Source organism: Carya illinoinensis, chromosome 1 (genome assembly GCF_018687715.1).
Source record: "Carya illinoinensis cultivar Pawnee chromosome 1, C.illinoinensisPawnee_v1, whole genome shotgun sequence".
In the NCBI taxonomy this organism is placed as follows: domain Eukaryota; kingdom Viridiplantae; phylum Streptophyta; class Magnoliopsida; order Fagales; family Juglandaceae; genus Carya; species Carya illinoinensis.
The window spans coordinates 11639691-11659029 of record NC_056752.1 but is presented as its reverse complement, the minus strand read 5'-3'; the positions used below and the strand labels follow the sequence as shown (position 1 = coordinate 11659029).

The 19339-nt window shown below is 35.6% G+C and overlaps 1 protein-coding gene across 2 annotated transcripts; it reads right to left on the bottom strand.

Moving 5' to 3' along the window:
- Window positions 1-16894: 16894 nt before the first annotated feature.
- Window positions 16895-18944, bottom strand: LOC122310614. Of its 2 annotated transcripts, none has more exons than XM_043124680.1 (4): window positions 18713-18944; window positions 18449-18575; window positions 18278-18365; window positions 16895-17298 (listed from the first exon to the last, which is right to left on the bottom strand). In XM_043124680.1, exons 1-4 carry the CDS (start codon window positions 18738-18740, stop codon window positions 17029-17031), a joined length of 513 nt encoding a protein of 170 aa, XP_042980614.1. In that variant the 5' UTR covers window positions 18741-18944; the 3' UTR covers window positions 16895-17028. The 2 variants fall into 2 exon arrangements, with proteins under 2 accessions (XP_042980614.1, XP_042980622.1); XM_043124688.1 differs by having other exon boundaries at window positions 18278-18350; window positions 18713-18928.
- Window positions 18945-19339: the final 395 nt, after the last annotated feature.

The window sequence follows — 19339 nt, the reverse complement described above, 5'->3', positions numbered from 1 at the left end:
AGAACTAAGCACCAAGAGATTGTCCTCAGGCAAGATGCGTAGAACCGTAGGCAATAGGTCCAGGATGCTCGTTTACAAACCTTGCACGATGACCTTGCCTAGCTCCCTAAGTTGGTCTACAACATGGCCATTAACCAGTGCCATGGCACTAACTTGGACTCTAAGATGGACTCCCATGATACCTGCAGGTACAACAGAGGAGTAAAGCTAGGTTTTCCCCATTTTGTAGGAGAGGACCCAGTTGGGTGGATTTTGTGGCCAACCATTATTTCAACTTCCACCAAACACCACCAGCACAGATACCTCTTATGTCTTCCTACCATATGGAGGGGAAAGCCTTACTATGGTACCAGGGGTCTTTGATAGTGGGTAAATCACTTCTTGGGAGACTTTCACTGGAGCATTTCTGACTCGCTTTGGTCCCACAACCTACAATGATCCCATGGAGGCACTCACTAAGCTTAAACAAACCACCATTGTCATAGCTTACACGACCCAATTCAAAGTGCTGACTAGTTGGCTAAGGGGACTTACTGATTCACACAAGTTGTGTTGCTTCCTAAGTGGTTTGAAAGATGAGATCCGGCTTCCCATCAAGATTCCAAAGCCGCTGACTCTTAGTGCTACCTTTGGCCTGACAAAAATTCAAGAAGAATATCTAGTTAGTATTAAGAAGTTAGCTAAAGGATGAGGCAAGAAGAATTACCCTCAATCTGGAAGCTCAAGAGGTCAGGGACATATGCAAATAGCAACAGAAACAAATTACACACCACTAAGTAATTCAAGAGGTCGAGGAATTACAAATGTAGAAACTGTAAAAAATATCCAAAAATACGCACCCCAGCCCAAGAAAGTTTATTCTACTCAGATGGATGAGATGAGAAAGTGTGGTTTATGCTACCACTGCGATGAGAAGTGGAGACCCTCCCACATATGCAAGACCCTAAGGGTTTACTTAATGCTTTTTGGTGAGAATGGGAATGAGGACAAGGCTGAGGAGGTATTTTATGGTTCCAGCGAGGTGGCTCTGACCACGGTGCTCGAAGGTAAGCCTGAAATTTCTTTCAATGTGTTAATTGGTACACCTTGTCATAATACTATGAGATTGTATAGGGAAATTAGAAGTGACATGGCTGTAATATTGGTGGATTAGGGAAGTACCCAAGACTTCATTGATCTCTCTATTGTTAGAAAGAATCATATACCATTAACGTGGAGTGAACATTTAAATGTGAAATCAGCTAATGGTGTTGTCATATAAAGCCAAGTTAGTTGTAGTAATGTCATGACTAAAATTCAGGGGTTTTGGTTCAGCCCATCTTATTGTGTCTTACCTCTAGCAGATTGTGATGTTGTCCTGCGGGTACAATGGCTTGAAAATTTGGGTCCCATCACTTGGGATTTCTCAAACTTGCACAAAGAATTTCGGTTTTGGGGGGGGAGGGGGGGAACTTGTAGGACTAACAGGGCTAAAGCTGACAGGAACTTCCTTTGTGGCGGGAAGTTAAATTGCACTGAATAGTTTAACTAAGAGAAAAGTTATACTGCTACAATTGGTTTCCCAAGAAATTTAGGAAAACAACAACAAACACTGCTAAGAAATGGACCAACTATTGCTTGACTTTGAACCATTATTCGAAGAACCCGTGCGGCTACCTCCTAAGAGGGATCACGATCATAAAATAGTGCTAAAGGAAGGCACAACCCAATTTCTACCTGCTCTTACAGATACCCTTACTACCAGAAGTTAGAAATAGAAAAGATAGTGACTGAGCTTCTCAAAACAGGGGTGATAAGGCCCAATTCCAATCCTTTTTCATCCCTTGTCTTCTTGGTGAGAGAATTTGATGGTAGTTGGCACCTATGCGTGGATTATCAGGCCTTGAATCAAGAAACCGTTAAAGACAAGTTTCTTACTCCCGTCATTGATAAAGTGTTGGATGAATTATATGGGGATGAAGAATTTTCAAAGTTGGACCTAAGGTCTGAGTATCATCAAATCCAGGTGGTGCTGGAAGATATCCCTAAAATAGCCTTTTGTACTCATGAAGGCCACTACGAATTTTTGGTAATGCCCTTTGGGATTTTGAATGCCTTCTCTACATTTCAGGGGCTGATGAATGCAATTTTCAAACTTTTTTTACGAATGTTTGTCCTGGTATTTTTTTACGACATCTTAGTCTACAGTAGAAATTGGGATACGCACATTGAGCATGTGAGACAGGTGCTGGAAATTCTGTCATACCATAATTTGTTTGCTAGAAGATCTAAATGTCATTTTGGGGTGACTAAAGTAGAGTATTTGGAGCATATTGTGATTGGAAAGGGAGTGAAGGCAGATCCTAAGAAGGTGGCACTCATTGTTGAATGGCCAACTCCCAAGGACACCAAGTCCTTACAGGGGTTCTTGGGTTTGATGGGGTATTATTGCAAGTTTATATGTAGGTATAGGCTCATTGCATCGCCCTTAATAGCCCTTTTAAAAAAGAATGCATTTATGTGGGATGATTGGGCAGCTAATGCTTTTCATAAACTGAAATATGCTGTGTCAACACCCCTGGTACTCAAACTACTCGATTTTTCTCAACCCTTTACCATCGAATGTGATGCTAGTGGGTGTGGAATAGGGGTTGTTTTAATGCAACATGGGCAGTCTATAGCCTTCCTAAGTAAGGATTTAAAGGGGAAGGCGCTGGACCTCTCCACCTATGAAAAAGAACTGCTGACCCTGTAACAACGATTCAAAAATGGCAATCCTATTTGTTGGACTAAGCATTCATCATCAAAATGGACTAGTAGGCCCTTAAGTTCCTTCTGGAACAGAAAGTGGGAACCATAGCCCAGCAAAAATGGATTACCAAACTAATGGGGTATGGTTTTCAAATTGAGTATAAGGTGGGTAAAGAGAACAAGGTGGCCAATGCCCTCTTTAGAAGGCATGAACCTTACGGCAGTTCAGAAAGTATGTCGGCCCTCATTATGTTTCCTACCCCAAGTTGGATTGAAGAGTTAAAGGAAAGTTATTGCTCCTCCACAAAGCTACAACATATTTTGTCCAAGTTCCAAGCTAAGGAAGAAATTCCTAAGGGAGTTACTGTCCAGCAAGGTATTATACTAAAAAAAGGGAGGGTTGTTCATTCATGAAGACCACTAGGCAAGACATTTTGGGTATCTCAAAACTTATATTAGGGTTAAAGGGGATTTTTGGTGGAAGTGTATGAAGAAAGACATAAAAAGGGTGGTGCGTGAGTGTGATATTTGCTAGGTTAACAAGTCTGAAATGGTACCAACTCCAGGGTTCTCCAACCACACTACCTATATCTGAGAGGGCTTGGGGAAAAATTTCCTTAGTTTTATAGAAGGGCTGCGAGTTTCATAAAGAGCCAGTGTGATTTTAGTACTGGTGAACAGGCTAATTAAGTATGGCCATTTTTGTGGCCCTCGCTTATCCTTACACAGCCTTGACAGTGGCTTAGCTTTTCTTAAGGGAAGTGTTCAAACTACATGGCTTGCCTAAGGCCATCATCTCAGATTAAGACCCAATTTTTCTAAGTTCTTTTTGGAAAAATATTTATAGGATTAATATATCTAGCATTATTTATAGAAAAAATATTGTAGAGTTAACTTCATTATCTATCTTTATCTTAATGCTTAAGTTTAATAACAAAAGCTTAATATTTTTTTTTTTTTCTGAATATTAGAAATAGTGTAGAAATGAGAGGCGCAGGGCAAATTGTTAATACCAATTAGGATGCAACAATAAACAAAAGAAGGTAGCCATTGGAGTCATTTCTTGTGTTCAAGAGCATCAGGAGATTGCACATGTCATCAATCTATTTATATATTTTTCTATAATAATAAGCATCTATCCTACTACTACAGGAATGAACAGTAAATTCTCATTCTGTTTCTGTGCGTGTTTTGTATATTTGATTTTAAAACTATTCCGTGTTCCATGCGTTTATCGTCCATACCAAAATATAGTAATTTTAAAGTTAAATAAAGATGTTTTGATATTTTTAAAGTAACTGTGTCAGAGTTGGCAGCTTTACTTTTTCCTTTCACCCTTTTTACTTTTTCTGCTTCTCTCTCTTCTCTTCATTTTTTGTCCTCTCTCCGAAACTATACTTTTTTTTCTTTCACTCTTTTTACTCTTTTGCTTTTCTATCTTCTCTTCATTTTTGGTCTCTTCTTCTCTTTCTGAAAGTTACTTTTTCTCAATTCTTCTTTTCTTCGTCTCTCTCCTTTACACATTCTCTTCGTATTTCTGAAACAAAATAGATAGATTTATTTACTTATTTATTTATTTCTTTGCATGCAGCAGTAGATCATCCAAGATTCTGATCTTCTCTCCAGATTTTCTCCTCTGTAAGCAGCCTATGTTTTTCCTCTCAGTAGAAGCCAGAGCCCTTCTCTCTCTCCCCATCGTGCCAATCTACTCTCCTCTCTCTCTCTCTCTCTCTCTCTCTCTCTCTCTCTCTCACATTTTTGAATTTATGTATTATTTTGTTTATGAATTTGATGATCTTTGATTTTTGTTTGCAGAAGAAGGAAAAACATAGGGTGTTTTTCTTGGTTTTTCTTGAATAGGATGTTGGAGGCCCTGATGGCTGAAGCATTTGCTCATTGAGAATTTTTTTGTTCAATGCAAAGTTACACGCAGATTCCCACTAAAAGCAATTTAATAAATGGGTGTAGATTTTTTTTCCTTGTATGTCGTGGTTTTTTGCAGTGTTGGGTTTATCTTTAAACAAATATTTCCCTCTATGATCCTCATTTTCTTAGTTTCTTATAATTTTATTTTTCAAGATATCTACACGAGGGACACGAAGAAAACCCTCTGTCAATCTCCATTACAGTAGATCTCTGTCACTAGTTGCTCTGTAAGTATTGCGGATATTACTGCTCCATAAGCAGTTGCTCTATAAATCTTACAATGCCCTAACCTAGAGATTTATTTCATATATTTTTATTGTATATAGGGGCTAATGTTGCGATCTGGTTGCGAATATATATGGTGTTGAATCTAGGTTATAAAAACGCCTTATTTAATTATAAATGCTTTGGATCACGACACAGTTAGAAAGCATGTCATGCAGCAATTTAATAAATGGATTTAGATTTTTTTTCTTTGCATGTCATGGTTTTCTTTTACACAAGTATTTTCCTCTAAGACCCTCATTTTTTTAGTTTCTTTTAATTTTAATTTTCAATGAGAATTTTTTTTATAAGTATTGTTGGGTCATGAAGCCTTGGGCAGACAATGACATAGAACCTTTATTTATTTATTTATTTTCTTGTATGAATTGACTATGGGAATAAATGACATCTCCTTGGTTTTGGAAATAATTGATTTTATTATCCAAGAACATAAGCTGCTTCGAAACTTGGCTAGAGTGCTTAGGACATGTATTATATAGAACATGAGCGGGTCATAAGGTATTGGGCAATCATTTGCGTGGGCCTTTTTCAAAATTTAATTTTCCACCTATATATTGCAGGAAGAATAGATATGCTGTTGGTTGGGTTTATTTTTTATTTTTTTTAAATCTTTACTTATAAAAACTGTATTTTTTTTAAAAGAAATTATGATGTTTTAAATGATAAAATGCTGACTAGTGGTCTGTAATTTTATGATGGAAGTTTCAATATTCTCATATTTTTAACACGCTTTGTTTCTATTCCATGTGAAAAACAATTCTTAGTTATTCCTACTTATAAAAAAGAAAAGGTTATTCCTTGAGCAGCTGGAAAGTGTTCTTCAAGGAAATGAACCTTTAATAAGGTGTTGACAACTTGTTCCTTTCTATATTGTTTTAGGGTCGAAAATAAACACGATTTATTATTTGTTGTAGTCAAGATGAGTTTTTACTCAGGAGTAGAGATCAGTCATGATTAAATTGGTTTTTTTTTTTTAATTGGCATTATTGCGATGAAAAATATAACATTGTTCTTGTATTTAATGTGATTTGTCTCTGGGTGCCAATTGTATATTTGAATGTAAAAAAAGAAAAATTGTATATTTGAATGTAAAAAAAGAAAAGAAATCTAGATTGGTTTTTCTTGCTTAAGCAAGTTGCAATATTAACAGTTGTTTCTTTATTTATTTAATTTTAATTCATGTGGAGAAAAAGATGGAGCAATTAATTGAACTAATTAAGTCAAGATTTATTCTAATTAAGTTAGGGTGTCTCTTTTCATGTTGTATTAAGTTTATATGTGCTTGAGAAAGTTGTTCCCACACTAATATGCATGTGTATGATGACTAGGCACATTTGCCTCCCATATTCAGAGGCAACAGGGTTCAGTAGGTTAAGTTATAATCATTGATAGTGGTATATATATCGGGTGTAGCTGATGCACATATCCTCAATGATACATCATTTGAGGCGATCATATGTAATGCATTATATCTCTTTTTCTTTACTAAAAGCTTTAGGTAGGCAAGACTCTGTCTTGCTTTCTGGAATTTCTTAATATCGTCAATTTTTTTTTTCATGTGATCTTGCTAGAATCAAGGGATAGATTTGGTAGTCGTATTCATACAAACTGGTCATTTGGTTGTCCAATAGAAATGAGAGTATCATGGTAAGTTCACTTGTTATTGTTTGTGAATCCTTTTCTAAACTTTGGATGTTGTAAATACAAATGGATTCATTGGTTATACAATGAAAATTAAATGGTGTCTTTATCTATAAATTCACAATGCTCTGTTAGTTCTTGTAGCACACTATCCAATTTATTTGCTCTATTATCCATTGTTCATGGGCTATCTTTGCATGTTGGTATCAGCTTTAGTATCAATTCCCCTCTTCTGAATTCAATTCCATTATTTATAGTCCATTATATATAGTTCAACTTCTATTTTCTCCTTTTTTTAAAGACAACACAATTTCTTTGTTGCTTAACCACACCAGGAAATTAATGCCACCATAAATATCCCATCTTAATTCATTGTTGCTTGATGAATTAATGTTTCTTTGTTGCTTCTGTTTTTTGTATCTTCTACAATACTTTGTTGTTTAAAGCTCACTGAACAGCAGCTTCCATAGGGCTGATAACTCTAGCTAGATGAAGAGCTACATTTCTTCTATACCATTCACACTTTTTTAAGTTACAGTAATAATGATTAAGTTATATTTCAACTTTGATTTATTTACTTATTTCTTTCTATTGCATAAAACTTGAAAAAGTAAGGTAGGAATCCAAATCCAAAGATGAATATTTAAGGAAGCTAGAAGAGAACTTATAGAACCTTGAGAGCAAGGCAAAAGGCAGAGATCAGAGTCAATTGATTGATATCGAGAGCACATAATAAAGAACCATAATGGCCACCAAGAGGTATTCTTTCCACATTGCTAATATTAGGATTAAATTGGGTAAACTTCCAATGAATATTTGAGGAGCATAGGAAGTTATTACGGATGGGTTATGGTTGGATTCTCTGATTCTGGTAAAGATGCCGAGCAGGTGTTTCACTGCTGCTTCGGAACTTTACAAAACCCAACCAATCCCAACCACCTGGCTTTGTAATGGTGAGTGATCTATTAAATTTAGATCTTAGTACTTGCAATAATTTTCTGCATCGCATTTTCTCCAATAAAAAGTGGTGTATATCTTGACTTCAAATGCTCCAATCAAATAAAATATCTGAGTCATTGTGAAATATAAAACCATGATAGTCCAGTTCCCTTGGTTTCTTCATATTCTTTTATTTTCAACTTAAAAAATGTTTATACCCGGAAGTGTTTTATGTCATTCAATTGTATAAACTGATACTTGTATAAATGTCATTGTTTTTGTTATTTAGATTTTAATTCCTATAAACTATTATTAACTAACAACAACTAAAAGTAATTGTAAAACTCTTAAAACTTTTGATGTGCTTGAATGAGAACTTCTACCACTTTGATTTTGTTTTTTTCTTTTTTGGTGATTTTTTGCATTGAGTTTCATTTGTAAGTTTTGCTTAAATTCAGTGCTTAATCTGACTCAAGTTAATAACCTTGTGTCCAATGGTTATCAATATCTTATAAAATATTTCTGGAATTGAACTCATCTCATCCATGGATTTATATTGAATATGACCTAGTCTCTCTGATGGCATATGAAATTTTGCAGGGTACCCTTCGGCCAACTGAGCAAGGAGAAATGGTACCAGAAAAGTTTGGGCTACCCCAGATAGGCTGACAGTGGTTAGACAGTTGGAGATATACACAACAACAGTTTTGCTTGCAACCATACGTTTTCCACACCCACCTTGAGAAGAACAATGCAGAAATCTCATTGAGGATATCTCAAAAATCAATTGCCAGAATTATCAAAGTGTTGTCTTTGAATTAAACTCATAAAAAAATTGAAATGTAAGGGACATAACATGATTAAAAAAACGAATTCTAGGTACGAAATGTTTAAATTAATATGTACTTGTGAGACGTTACTTGATCACAATATATATGCATCTTCTACGATTTAATTTACATGATGGTCATAAAGAGATGTCAGCATTGCATTCTTATAATGCAGTATTTTTTTATTTTTTAATTTTGGGTAGTGTTGGTTTTTGGTGTATATTAATTTACTTTTCCATATATATATAATTAACATATAAATTCTCTCTCCACTGGGTGAACGTCCTTTGGACGTTTTATTACTACTAGTATATATATATTCTCCTTTCTTTCTTCAACACTATCCCACTATTTAAGTAGTTAGAGAAAATAGTTGAAATGAATATTAAAGAAGATTTAAACAATAAATAAATAAATAAATTGATATTCAGTATATTTAAACAAAGATAGTATTTGAGGTAGGAGTTTACATTTTGCACTGGAAATGCTATAATTTCCTCTGTGATTGCTCCCTGCTTTTCTGGTCCTGACCTAATGTAGAGAGGCCTTGGGGCTTGGGCTGCAAAGAGTACTCATGAAGGGGATGCACTTCAGATAGTCTCAGCCCAGAAAACGTTAAAGAAAATTGGGGTAAAGTTGGGATAGCTTTAGTTGAAGATGCAAAAGGAGAGAGGCTAAGCAAATGGAGCAGCCCACAAACTGGGAAAATGAATGACATTGAGGAAGTTTTTCCATTTTCTACGATTGAAATTAATTTTAGGAGATAAAACCATGCATGCACACTTAGGATGCATCTGTCAGGCTTCATTTAAAATCAAACTTGAAGGTTTTTTCTTTTTTATCAGTCAGTTGCAAAACTTGGCTGATGTTGCAATCCTTTCCAGAAAAAGGTTGATGTTCCAAAGAATGAACGGACCGAACTCCTAGCTACTTGCTTCAATCCAAGACAAGGCCAATTTAAGTTCAATTAACTCAGTTGATAGTTTAATACAATTTCCATTCATGCTGCATTATAATTTTTATGCTACTTTCATAATTTCTTATTGTTGTTAAGTTTGGTGCAGTTGTTTACTAGGGCATTGGGTTTAACCACCAACTCTAGCTAGGGATGGGTGACACGAGCTGTGAACCCAACATGAACATGATATGAAATTAGCAAGTTTGAATTTGATGTTAATGGATTCAGGTTAACACGGGTTGACCCATTAAGACAAGATTTATAAACGAGTCAATAATAGGTCAATTTGTTTAACACAAAATCAACCCATTTTGACCAGTTTAAAATTTATTTCAAAATTAGTATTTTGTTATTGTTAAGTTTTGATATTGATATTTTTCAGTATGCTTATGTTTTTATCATTTTTTTTATTGAGATTGTAATTTTATACCTATGCTTATATTTGTTATTGTATGGTTTGTAATATTGATTTTATTAAATGTTAAAATTTGAAAAATATTGATATATAGTTTTTAAGATATTTTAGTTATTAATAAATATAGAATTTAACTTTTATGTAAAATTATGTTAATCAGATCAAATGAGTTATGTTTTTTAGTTCAACTTATTTATATGAAACAAATGGGTTGAAATGAGTCATGTCATGTTAAATAGGGTGACATGACACAACCTGTGACCTAAATAGGTTAGGTTAGAATTTAAAAGTTTGACACATTTAGCTTAATGTATTAGGTTCGGGTTTGTTAAAGCTTTAGAAAAGAAGATGCAGAGAAAATATTTGAGAAAAGTCCAAAGTCAACACAACCAATCAATACTCACTAAAATTCATGATTTCTCATTCTATTTTGTGTACAATAGAGTGTCTATTTACAAACTTTACAATTTGTGCCACTCATGTGATGATAGGTAGCTTAAGAGAAAGAATCATTTGGTTATGAAAGTAGGTTCTAGAATATGCTTTTTGCCTTCTACTGGTTCATGGTTGCTTGAATGCTTATGCGACTAAGTTGGTTGTTGTTGTGCCACATGCTGAGCTGCCTTAATACCCTTCCAAGAGCCAAGGGGCACTGAAGTCAAAGTGAGGCTTGATCATAGCAGATGAAACCATGTAGATGATAATGGTTTGGTCAAAATATTCGCAATTTGATCCTTAGTGGAGATGAAGGATACTTGGAGTGTCTTGGCTGCAACTTGTTCTCAAACAAAGTGGTAATTAAGCTCCACATACTTGGTCCAAGAGTGGAGCACAGGGTTGACAAACAAGTAGGTAGCTCCTAGGTTATCACACCATACAGTAGGAGAATGTGTAAGGAAAATCCAAAGTTCTTTGACTAAAGATTGCAACTTGAGAATTTCACAAGTCATGTTGGCAACTAGGACTGTTCACCCGGGTTTTAGACCGGGAATCTGGGTTTTAAAACCGGTCCTGAAACCTGGATGAATCCCCGGGTACCAGGTTGTACCTAGATATATATATATCTTTTCCCTTTATAGAAGTTAGTTTTTGAAGCATATTTTTAAAAAAAATAAAAGCCTAGTATTTTATCTTCAAACATTGCATCTAATATTAATAAAAACCCATATTTATATAAAAATGTTGCAAACCATAATTCTGCTATATTTATTTTAAAAATTTTAAAAATTATTGAAAAACATACTATTTTATAAAAGCCTATATTATGTGAAAGCTTTTCTAAATCACAAAAAAGCATAATACTAACATTTTCTAGAATAATAAAAATATATAAAAATGAAAAATTAAAACCCATATTTATATAATAATGTTGCAAAGCATAATTCTGCTATATTTATTTTAAAAATTTAAAAAATTATTGAAAAACATACTATTTTATAAAAGCCTATATTATGTGAAAGTTTTTCTACATCACAAAAAAGCATAATACTAACATTTTCTAGAATAATAAAAATATATAAAAATGAAAAATTAAAATGCCTGCAAGCCAACTACATATTACATTATTTTGTTATTTACACATTACATTACAAAATACAAAATTACAAAATATGAATTACAAAATCATTAGCATGGTCTTCTATCAATAATTTAATCTCACACCAAGTAGCAACTTCAAGTAATCTGATTGAAAGAGAGCCTGCAAAAAACAAAAGTTTTAATTACTTAGAAAAGCTCAACAAAATTATCAGTTTCTATGGGGAAAAAGGAAAGGAAATGACAAATTTACTCTTGAACAGAATGAACAGCACCCAACAGAATAAGAAACCTTGATCCTATTCAGCCATGGGATGAACTTGCTGCAAGAAAAACCCTTCTCAAAGCCACTAGAACATTAATTAACCTTGAAATTACATTTCCAACACAACATCACATTACAAAGAAAGTAATATCTACAAACGCTCTCTCTCGAGCAATAGTAGATCAAAAAGTAGCAAAGGCAACAAAGAGAAATAACTCACTACACAGTAAAGAAACTATTGGAATCTATAGAAGATGCATATATATATATATATATCCAGATCATCATAAGCTAGCAATAAGGCATAGAAGCCTTATTAATGCAGATAAATCAAAAAAAAAAAAAAAAAGAATGGTCAACTCAAGAAGTAGTCCTGCTTGCTTTCAAAAGTTGACGATGATTTAAGGTAGCTAGCTAGCAAGAAAGCCCCAAACGTCCTAGTTTACATCCTTAATTAGTGGAAATATAGTTTATAATGGCTAAATAGCAGACCAAAAGCCCGGTTTCACTCAACAAATTAGTCAGCTTTCATTATTCTATTTAATTTATTAATAGACTCATAATATGCTGTCATATATCTCATTTCTTCTTTTAAAAAATATGTCCTCAAATTTGAGACCCACTATTAAGTAGGAGAGCGATAGCCATGCATGATATAAAGTGGATTTACAATACTATTTTATTTGTCCTTTTTCAACATTTATCATTGTTATACGCGCGTAAGTTCAATAAAAACTTAGGAAACAAAGTCAACTAGGAAAACTAGAGCATTTGAAAGAATTTAGTTATTACGTATATCTCAACTGGGCTTATCATGGTTTAAAAAAAAGGCATACTTTGTGCTTAAAAAAAGTTACAAACCAAGCACAAATTTTCTTTCCCCTCATTTTCCCAGTAACCAAACAGATAAACAAAAAACATAAGGGAAACACAAATAATAGAAATTTTCTGTTAAAAATACCCACTACTAACAATACACTCTTAGAAATGAAAGGCCCAACAGACTCCAACGATCAAAACAAAAAATGAAAGAACCCTAGATCTGGGCATAAAACACAAATAAATGAAAACAAAACAGATCCAAATCAACAAAGTAATAAAAAGAAAAAATCCTAAAAAACTGTTGCAGATTTGAAATTGAACAGATGCTAGCATAGATTTGACTCTCAAAAACCCATAAACAAAAGTATACATGCAGTTCTGAACTACCTTTCACAAAATAAACATCTCAAGCAAAAGAAATGGTGAGCCCAGACAGGGTAGTATACATGCAGCAAGGCTAAAACCCATATAATAAAAAAAAGGAAGTATACATACGGATATGAACTACCTTTCACAAGATGGCCATCTCGAGCGTGCCGCGTGGGTCGTTTCTAGATTGGTTTCAGGTGATAGAGAGAGGTATGCGGTCTGGGCTTGAGAGAGAGAGAGAGAGATGAGAGATGAGAGCTAGGGTTTGAAATTTGGGCGATAGAGAGATGCACGACTTAAAGAGTGACCGAAGCATTTTTTTCATATATATAACCCGGGTACCAGGTTTTAAATCCATAACCTGGGTTTCATAACCGTACCTAGACTGGATTGGTCCGGGTTTTATAATACGGATTTCAACCCAAATCAAATCTGAGCCGAAACCCGAGACCGAAATCCGGTTATCCAGGTTCCGTACCAAGCTCGGTAAAATCTAGCCTAAATGAACAGCCCTATTGGCAACGGACTTGTACTCAGCTTTAGTGGAAGACCAAGCAATGGTAGCTTGTTTTTAGATGACTACCAAAATAAATACAAAAATTGCTAGTAGACTTGCGGTCACTAGGGCAACCTGCCTAATTTGCATCATAGAAGGCCAAAAGATTAAAGGATGATTTAGGAGAAAAATGTAAGCCTAGAAATGGAGTATGACGAAGATACCAAAGTATCCTCTTCACTGCCCATTGGTGAGTAATTCTTGGGCAGTGCATGAATTGGTAAACTCTATTTATAGCGAAAGAGATGTCAGGTTTGGTAAAGTCAAGGTATTAAAGACTACCTACGACACTTTGGTATAGCTAAGGGTTTTCAAAGGTACAACCATTAAGGGAGTTTAACTTAGTCGATGAGGACATGAGTGTAGTGACTGGCTTGGACATATGCATGTTAGTGCAGTGTACCATATCTAAAATATACTTCGAATGAGAAAGATACAACCCCATGGAATCCCGAGTAACTCAATCCCTAGAAAGTAATGCAACATGCCCAAATCTTTAACAGGAAAGTGAAAACTCAAGGAAGCAATGAAGTCAGACATGAGTTTAGAATTTGACCCAGTAACAATTAGATCAACAACTTATATTAGTATATAGAGACAATTAGAACCAGTGTTTAACAAAAATAGGGAAGAATCAGAATGAGATGTAACAAAACCCAAAGAAGGTAACTTATTAGATAATTTAGAGAACCAAGCCCTAAGGGCTTGTTTCTCAACCCATAAAGAGATTTTTTTTTTTTTTAACTTACGCACATGAGAAGGGAAGTCCGGATTTACCAAACCAAGCAGCTGTTACATGAACACAATTTCATCAAGGTCCCCATGTAAGAACACATTCTGCACATTGAGTTGATGAAGGGGCCAATTTGAGGTCATTGTAATGGAGATGATGAGATGAATTGTAACAGGCTTAATAACAGGGCTATAGGTTTCAGTGTAATCTAAACCGGGTTGCTAATGGAATCCCTTGGGCACAAATCGTGCTTTGCGGCTTTTAAGGGTTCCATCAGCTCTTATCTTGGTTTTTAGAACCCATTTGGATCCTAAGATGTCAAGATTGGGTATAGAGGGAACCAAATCCCAAGTCTAGTTAAGGAGAAGGGCTCGAAATTCTTCAAACATGGCAGAGTGCCATTCAAGGTATTTGTTTAATTCGATTATTAAGGAAGGTTCCTCTTGAATAGATGAAGGATGATAAGCTAATAGGGATGGTAGGGAAAGTGGTGAGAGACACAGAAGGATTTTTTGAAGGCCACAGGATTGTGCCATCGATCCACACATGAGGGCACAAGGTATGGGTTTGAGATCGAGTAGTCAAAGGATGGGGAGGAAGGAGTTGAACATGGTCAGGGGAAGGAGAGGAAGCTCTGGTGTGATTGGGTATCGAAGAAGAGATTGAGGGAGTGGGAGAGGCAGTGTGGGCAGAGGTAGGAGACGATGGTTTAGGGTTTGAATGAGAAGTTGAGATGGGTTGGGGTGGGTCACTTGGACTAGATGCTTGAGGAGGTGGGCCATTAGGCTGGGTCATGTATTGGGAAAGTGGAAGGAAATAGAAAGATTTGAGGGAGGCGAAGGATGACATGATATTGGATTAGTGGATTTGGGCTCAAAGGAAAAAAGGAGCTCATTAAAGGCTACGTCTCTTAAGATGTAGACCTGGCCCGAGGGAAGGTGGGGACACTTATAGCCTTTATGGTCTGGGTTGTAGCCCATAAAGACACATTTTGGACCAAAAGTCTAGCTTGTGGCGATTGAATGGCCTTAGGTTGGGCCAACAAGTGGACCCAAACACACAGAGGAAAAGATAATCGGGTGCATGTACCATTAAAATTTTGAATGGGGATTTATTTTGTAAGATAGGAGTAGGCATCTGATTAATTAAGTATGTGGCAGTTAGGAACTATTCAGCTCAGTATTTTTGGGGCATGAAGGCGTGAGAGAGTAAGAATAAACTGGTTTCTATGATGTGTCTATGGCGTCTCTCAATACTTCCATTTTGTGGATGAGAATGGAGACAAGTGGTTTGATGGGAAATGCAAAGTGGTTGGAATTCGAAATGCCACAAGATTGAAAAATAGACCAAAGTGGGTGAAATTCCCCACCTGCATCGGTTTGGACCGAAATAATATTGCGAGAAAAGGAATTACTAACAAATTTAAGAAAAGCAATGATAATGGAGGAAACATCAGATTTAACATTTATTGGAAAAAGCCATACATATTTGCAGAAATCATCTAATATGAAAAAATAAAAACGACAACCCATAGTGGATAAAACTAGGGCTGGACCCCAAACATCTAAGTAAATAAGTTGAAAAGGCCTAGTGGACCATGAGAGGGGAGGGGGGTGTGGGAGTACATGGGCCTTAGCCTGAGAGCATGCCGAGTAGAAGAAAGGCCCAGAATTGGGCGTAGAAGGAAGTTGAAATTTTTGAAGTGTCAGGCGAGTGATCTGGGAGAAGGGGTGCCCAAGCGTTGATGCCAAAGGAGAGAAGAAGTTGTGGTGCCGAGGTGAGCTTGTGGAGCTGAGGGAGAAGGTGGAACAGAGGGCTCGGATGGTAGAACATAGAGACCGGTCTCAACTGGACCTTGAAGGAGCACCTCCTAGGAATGTAAATCCTTTTACAAGAAAAAAACCAAAGTGAAATTCAAAGAAAACATCATTGTCAAGACAAAATTGTCTAACGGAAAGTAAATTGTGAGAAATCATGGGAACATGAAGAAGATGAGTTAAGAGAAATTTGCCAGAGGGAGCACTCCATAGTCCATTGAGCCGAGCCAACATTTTGAATTGGTAAGGAAGACCCATCACCAATTGTCACTTGGTTCCACCCCTGGTAAGACACAGAGTTGAGATTAAGGGAAGAGAGGTCAGGGGTGAAGTGATTTGTCACATTTATGTTGGAAAACCAATTAGATGAATTGGAGTTTTAGGGTGGGAGGTGTCAGGTGAGTGTAGTTGGTAGTCAGGGAGAAGGGTGGAGGGGCCTGAAGGCATGATCAAATCTATAGTAGCATGAGATGACAGAGTTGCTTGGTTTGTTACAAAGTTGACAAATTAGGCAAGTATCAATTTGATTGTTGAAGTAGTTCGATGATGAAGGATTACACCCATTATGCCCACCTTGACAACCACGATGGCCCCCCCTGAGAGGACCCAACACGACCACGAGAGGCGAGACCAAGCAGAGAGGATGCACGAGTATCTATATAGTTGAATGTTCATGACTTGACACGACACAAACACGATTGGCCACCCCTACCTCTAGTTGATTGAAATACATCCTACCTAATGACACCAAAATCAAGTTGACTGCAGAGTTTGTGGTAGACTTTGCTCTAAAGATGTTGGTATGTTGCAGAGTTTGATAGCATCTGTAAATGTAACTAATTTTCTTAGTATGATGGTGATAGACATCTAATTTACTAGGTGCAAGCCTGAAATCTAAGTTGTGTTCTCCTACCCTTAACTTTTGAACTTTCACTCAATATATCTATTTGCTTATACATTAAGAAAACAAATAAATAACAAGACTGATAGGCATTAAAAATCCTATATGGTGTGGATGATTCAAGGTCCCATATAGCTGTACATTGCAATTACATACAAAGAGAGAGCAAAATTAAAATTCAAAAGCAAGATTAAAATTCTTTGGACCATAATCCTTGAAACAATCCAAACTACAAATAGCATGAAAATAAATACAGATCCTTGCATGTCCAATATAGATCAATTCAGCTTAAATTTAATAACACTCTATTTGGAGTGCAGACATGATTGTTGAAACAACATAACTGCAAGTGTCACTAGGGATGCATAAACTGGATTAGGCAACTTCTTCACCATCTTTCCAAATCCTGGGACACCCTCAGTAGCATTCTTTGTGGCCACTGCAATTGTAGGTGCCATAACCAAAGTGAGCATCAGTCCCTGACTAACAACCATGAGTGTCTCAGTTGTCAGCTGTAGGATAAATCCCACAAATTCCTCACGATCAATTTCTCCATCAAGGTTGAGATCACAGATCTGCAAATGAAAAAGTAAAAAATCATGACTTTAACGGGAACGCAGAATGCTTTCTGAGCAATGATAACTTTAAAAAATTCAAAGTACTATCTCTTTAAAGAATTCAAAGTACTATCTTTGCTCGGAATGTACTTTGGTTTTGTTTAAATACCATAGAAAAAGAAAACAAAATCTTGATCCATGCATTTTAACTTAATTTCTTATCTCTTACTATATTGGTATTCGCACAATAAAAAAGTAGCCTGACTCCTATAAAGGACAACAGGAACAAGCTTGTGCCAATGCCGAAAGATCAGTTGGCTGCCTCATCTTCCATACCATGTAAGGAAGGAACCATGAAACCGATTTTTTTTTTTTTGGGGGGGGGGGGGGGGGGGGGGGAGGGGAGAGGATAAGTGCGGTTCATGAAAGAGTAAAAGCGATCAAGCTCTCGCAAGCTAGGTGTACTGTAAGAGACACCCCAAACAATTTTTAAAATTATCCCCATGCTATAAGTCATAGAAATTCAACAGGCACCAACAGAACACAATAACACATTTTCCCATGACAATAACACAAAGTTCAATTTCAACCAAGCTATTGCAAATACTGATTGAATAAAAAAAAAGTATTACATAGAATCTTCTGTAATTTCATAGGTTTAGTCAAACTATAAGTAGTCTATAGATCTTTGAGAACAATTGTTTTGAGGAAAGATAATGTACAAGCAATAACAGATAACATAGTTTCCCATTATTGGCTATAACAGAGTTGCTTCATATTAGAGATCATGAAATAATATCAACTATTGCATTCAAATGCTACTAATATATATATATATATATAGAAGAAAATGGTCATTAATTATCATCAGCCATTATAATCTTGTTCTACTATTCACAAGAGCTTGCAACGCAATTCAGTTTGAAATGGGAAACAACAATCAATGAAAACCTTATATGCAAAAGGGTCTTACTCTTAGTTCTGAACGGGAATGTACCTGAATGATAGTTTTGACATGCTCTTTGGAGGGTGGATCAAAATGCGGTCCGGGTAAACGCTTATTGATATCACTACCACATGAAAAACTCATTGAAAAAACTTTTTTGTTTTTAATTTTATGAAAATTAGTAAATAAATAAACTAATAAGCCAAAAGCTTCTCCTCTTACTTGAACACAAGTAGGACAGCGATGTATAAATCTTCGAATTTCAAATTAGCGCTTCCTGAATCATTCTTAATACGATCGAAGACCCTATCGGTTATTTGCCTCACTATCTTTTGCCTCCACAGCTTACCTGTGCCCAAGGTTCATCAAAATTCCCGTTTTTAACTCATTCTGTCCAAGTTTCTTGGAGAAGAGAGAGAAAGATAAAGAGAAGGGGAAAGAGAAAAAGAAAGAGGGATATCGCGAACTTGAACAAGATTAGAGTACCTTGAAGTCTGCCAAGGACCTGTCCCATGGCGCTGTACCAACAGAAGATATATAGCCAGCTTGAGGATCGGATCGGATCGGATGGCCTCGAACGCCGAAATTCTTCCACTCGATGAACAAAGAATTCTTGTAGAGGGAGACTTCTCTATTTTCCAGTTTGAATCGTGACCTACAAGCGACAAAAAAACGGCTGATGAAAAAAATCGAAGAAAACAAAAGCAAAATCACAAAATATATTCACTTATTATTGTAGTTGAATTTTTTTTTTCTTGGAAAAAATTGACATTCTTTGTGCTAAATATATATATATATATATATATATATGTACCATGTTTTAAAAAATTTATTTATTATTCTTTTTATTATTAGTATTATCTTAACATTCTTTGATGTGGTATCTTATGAGTGACTCATAAATACAATATAACAAATAATTATTAATTATTAAATGCAACGTTATGGAATAATAAGAAAAATTCAATTTAACCTGGTATATGGGTTTTGTAATTTATTTTTTAATATTATTGTGAAATAATTCATCTGATTTAGGGTTGTAATTGATTCGAATTGAGTTGATATTTTGGATTATCAAGTTGAGTTGAACTCAAATAACTGAGCTCGAGCTCG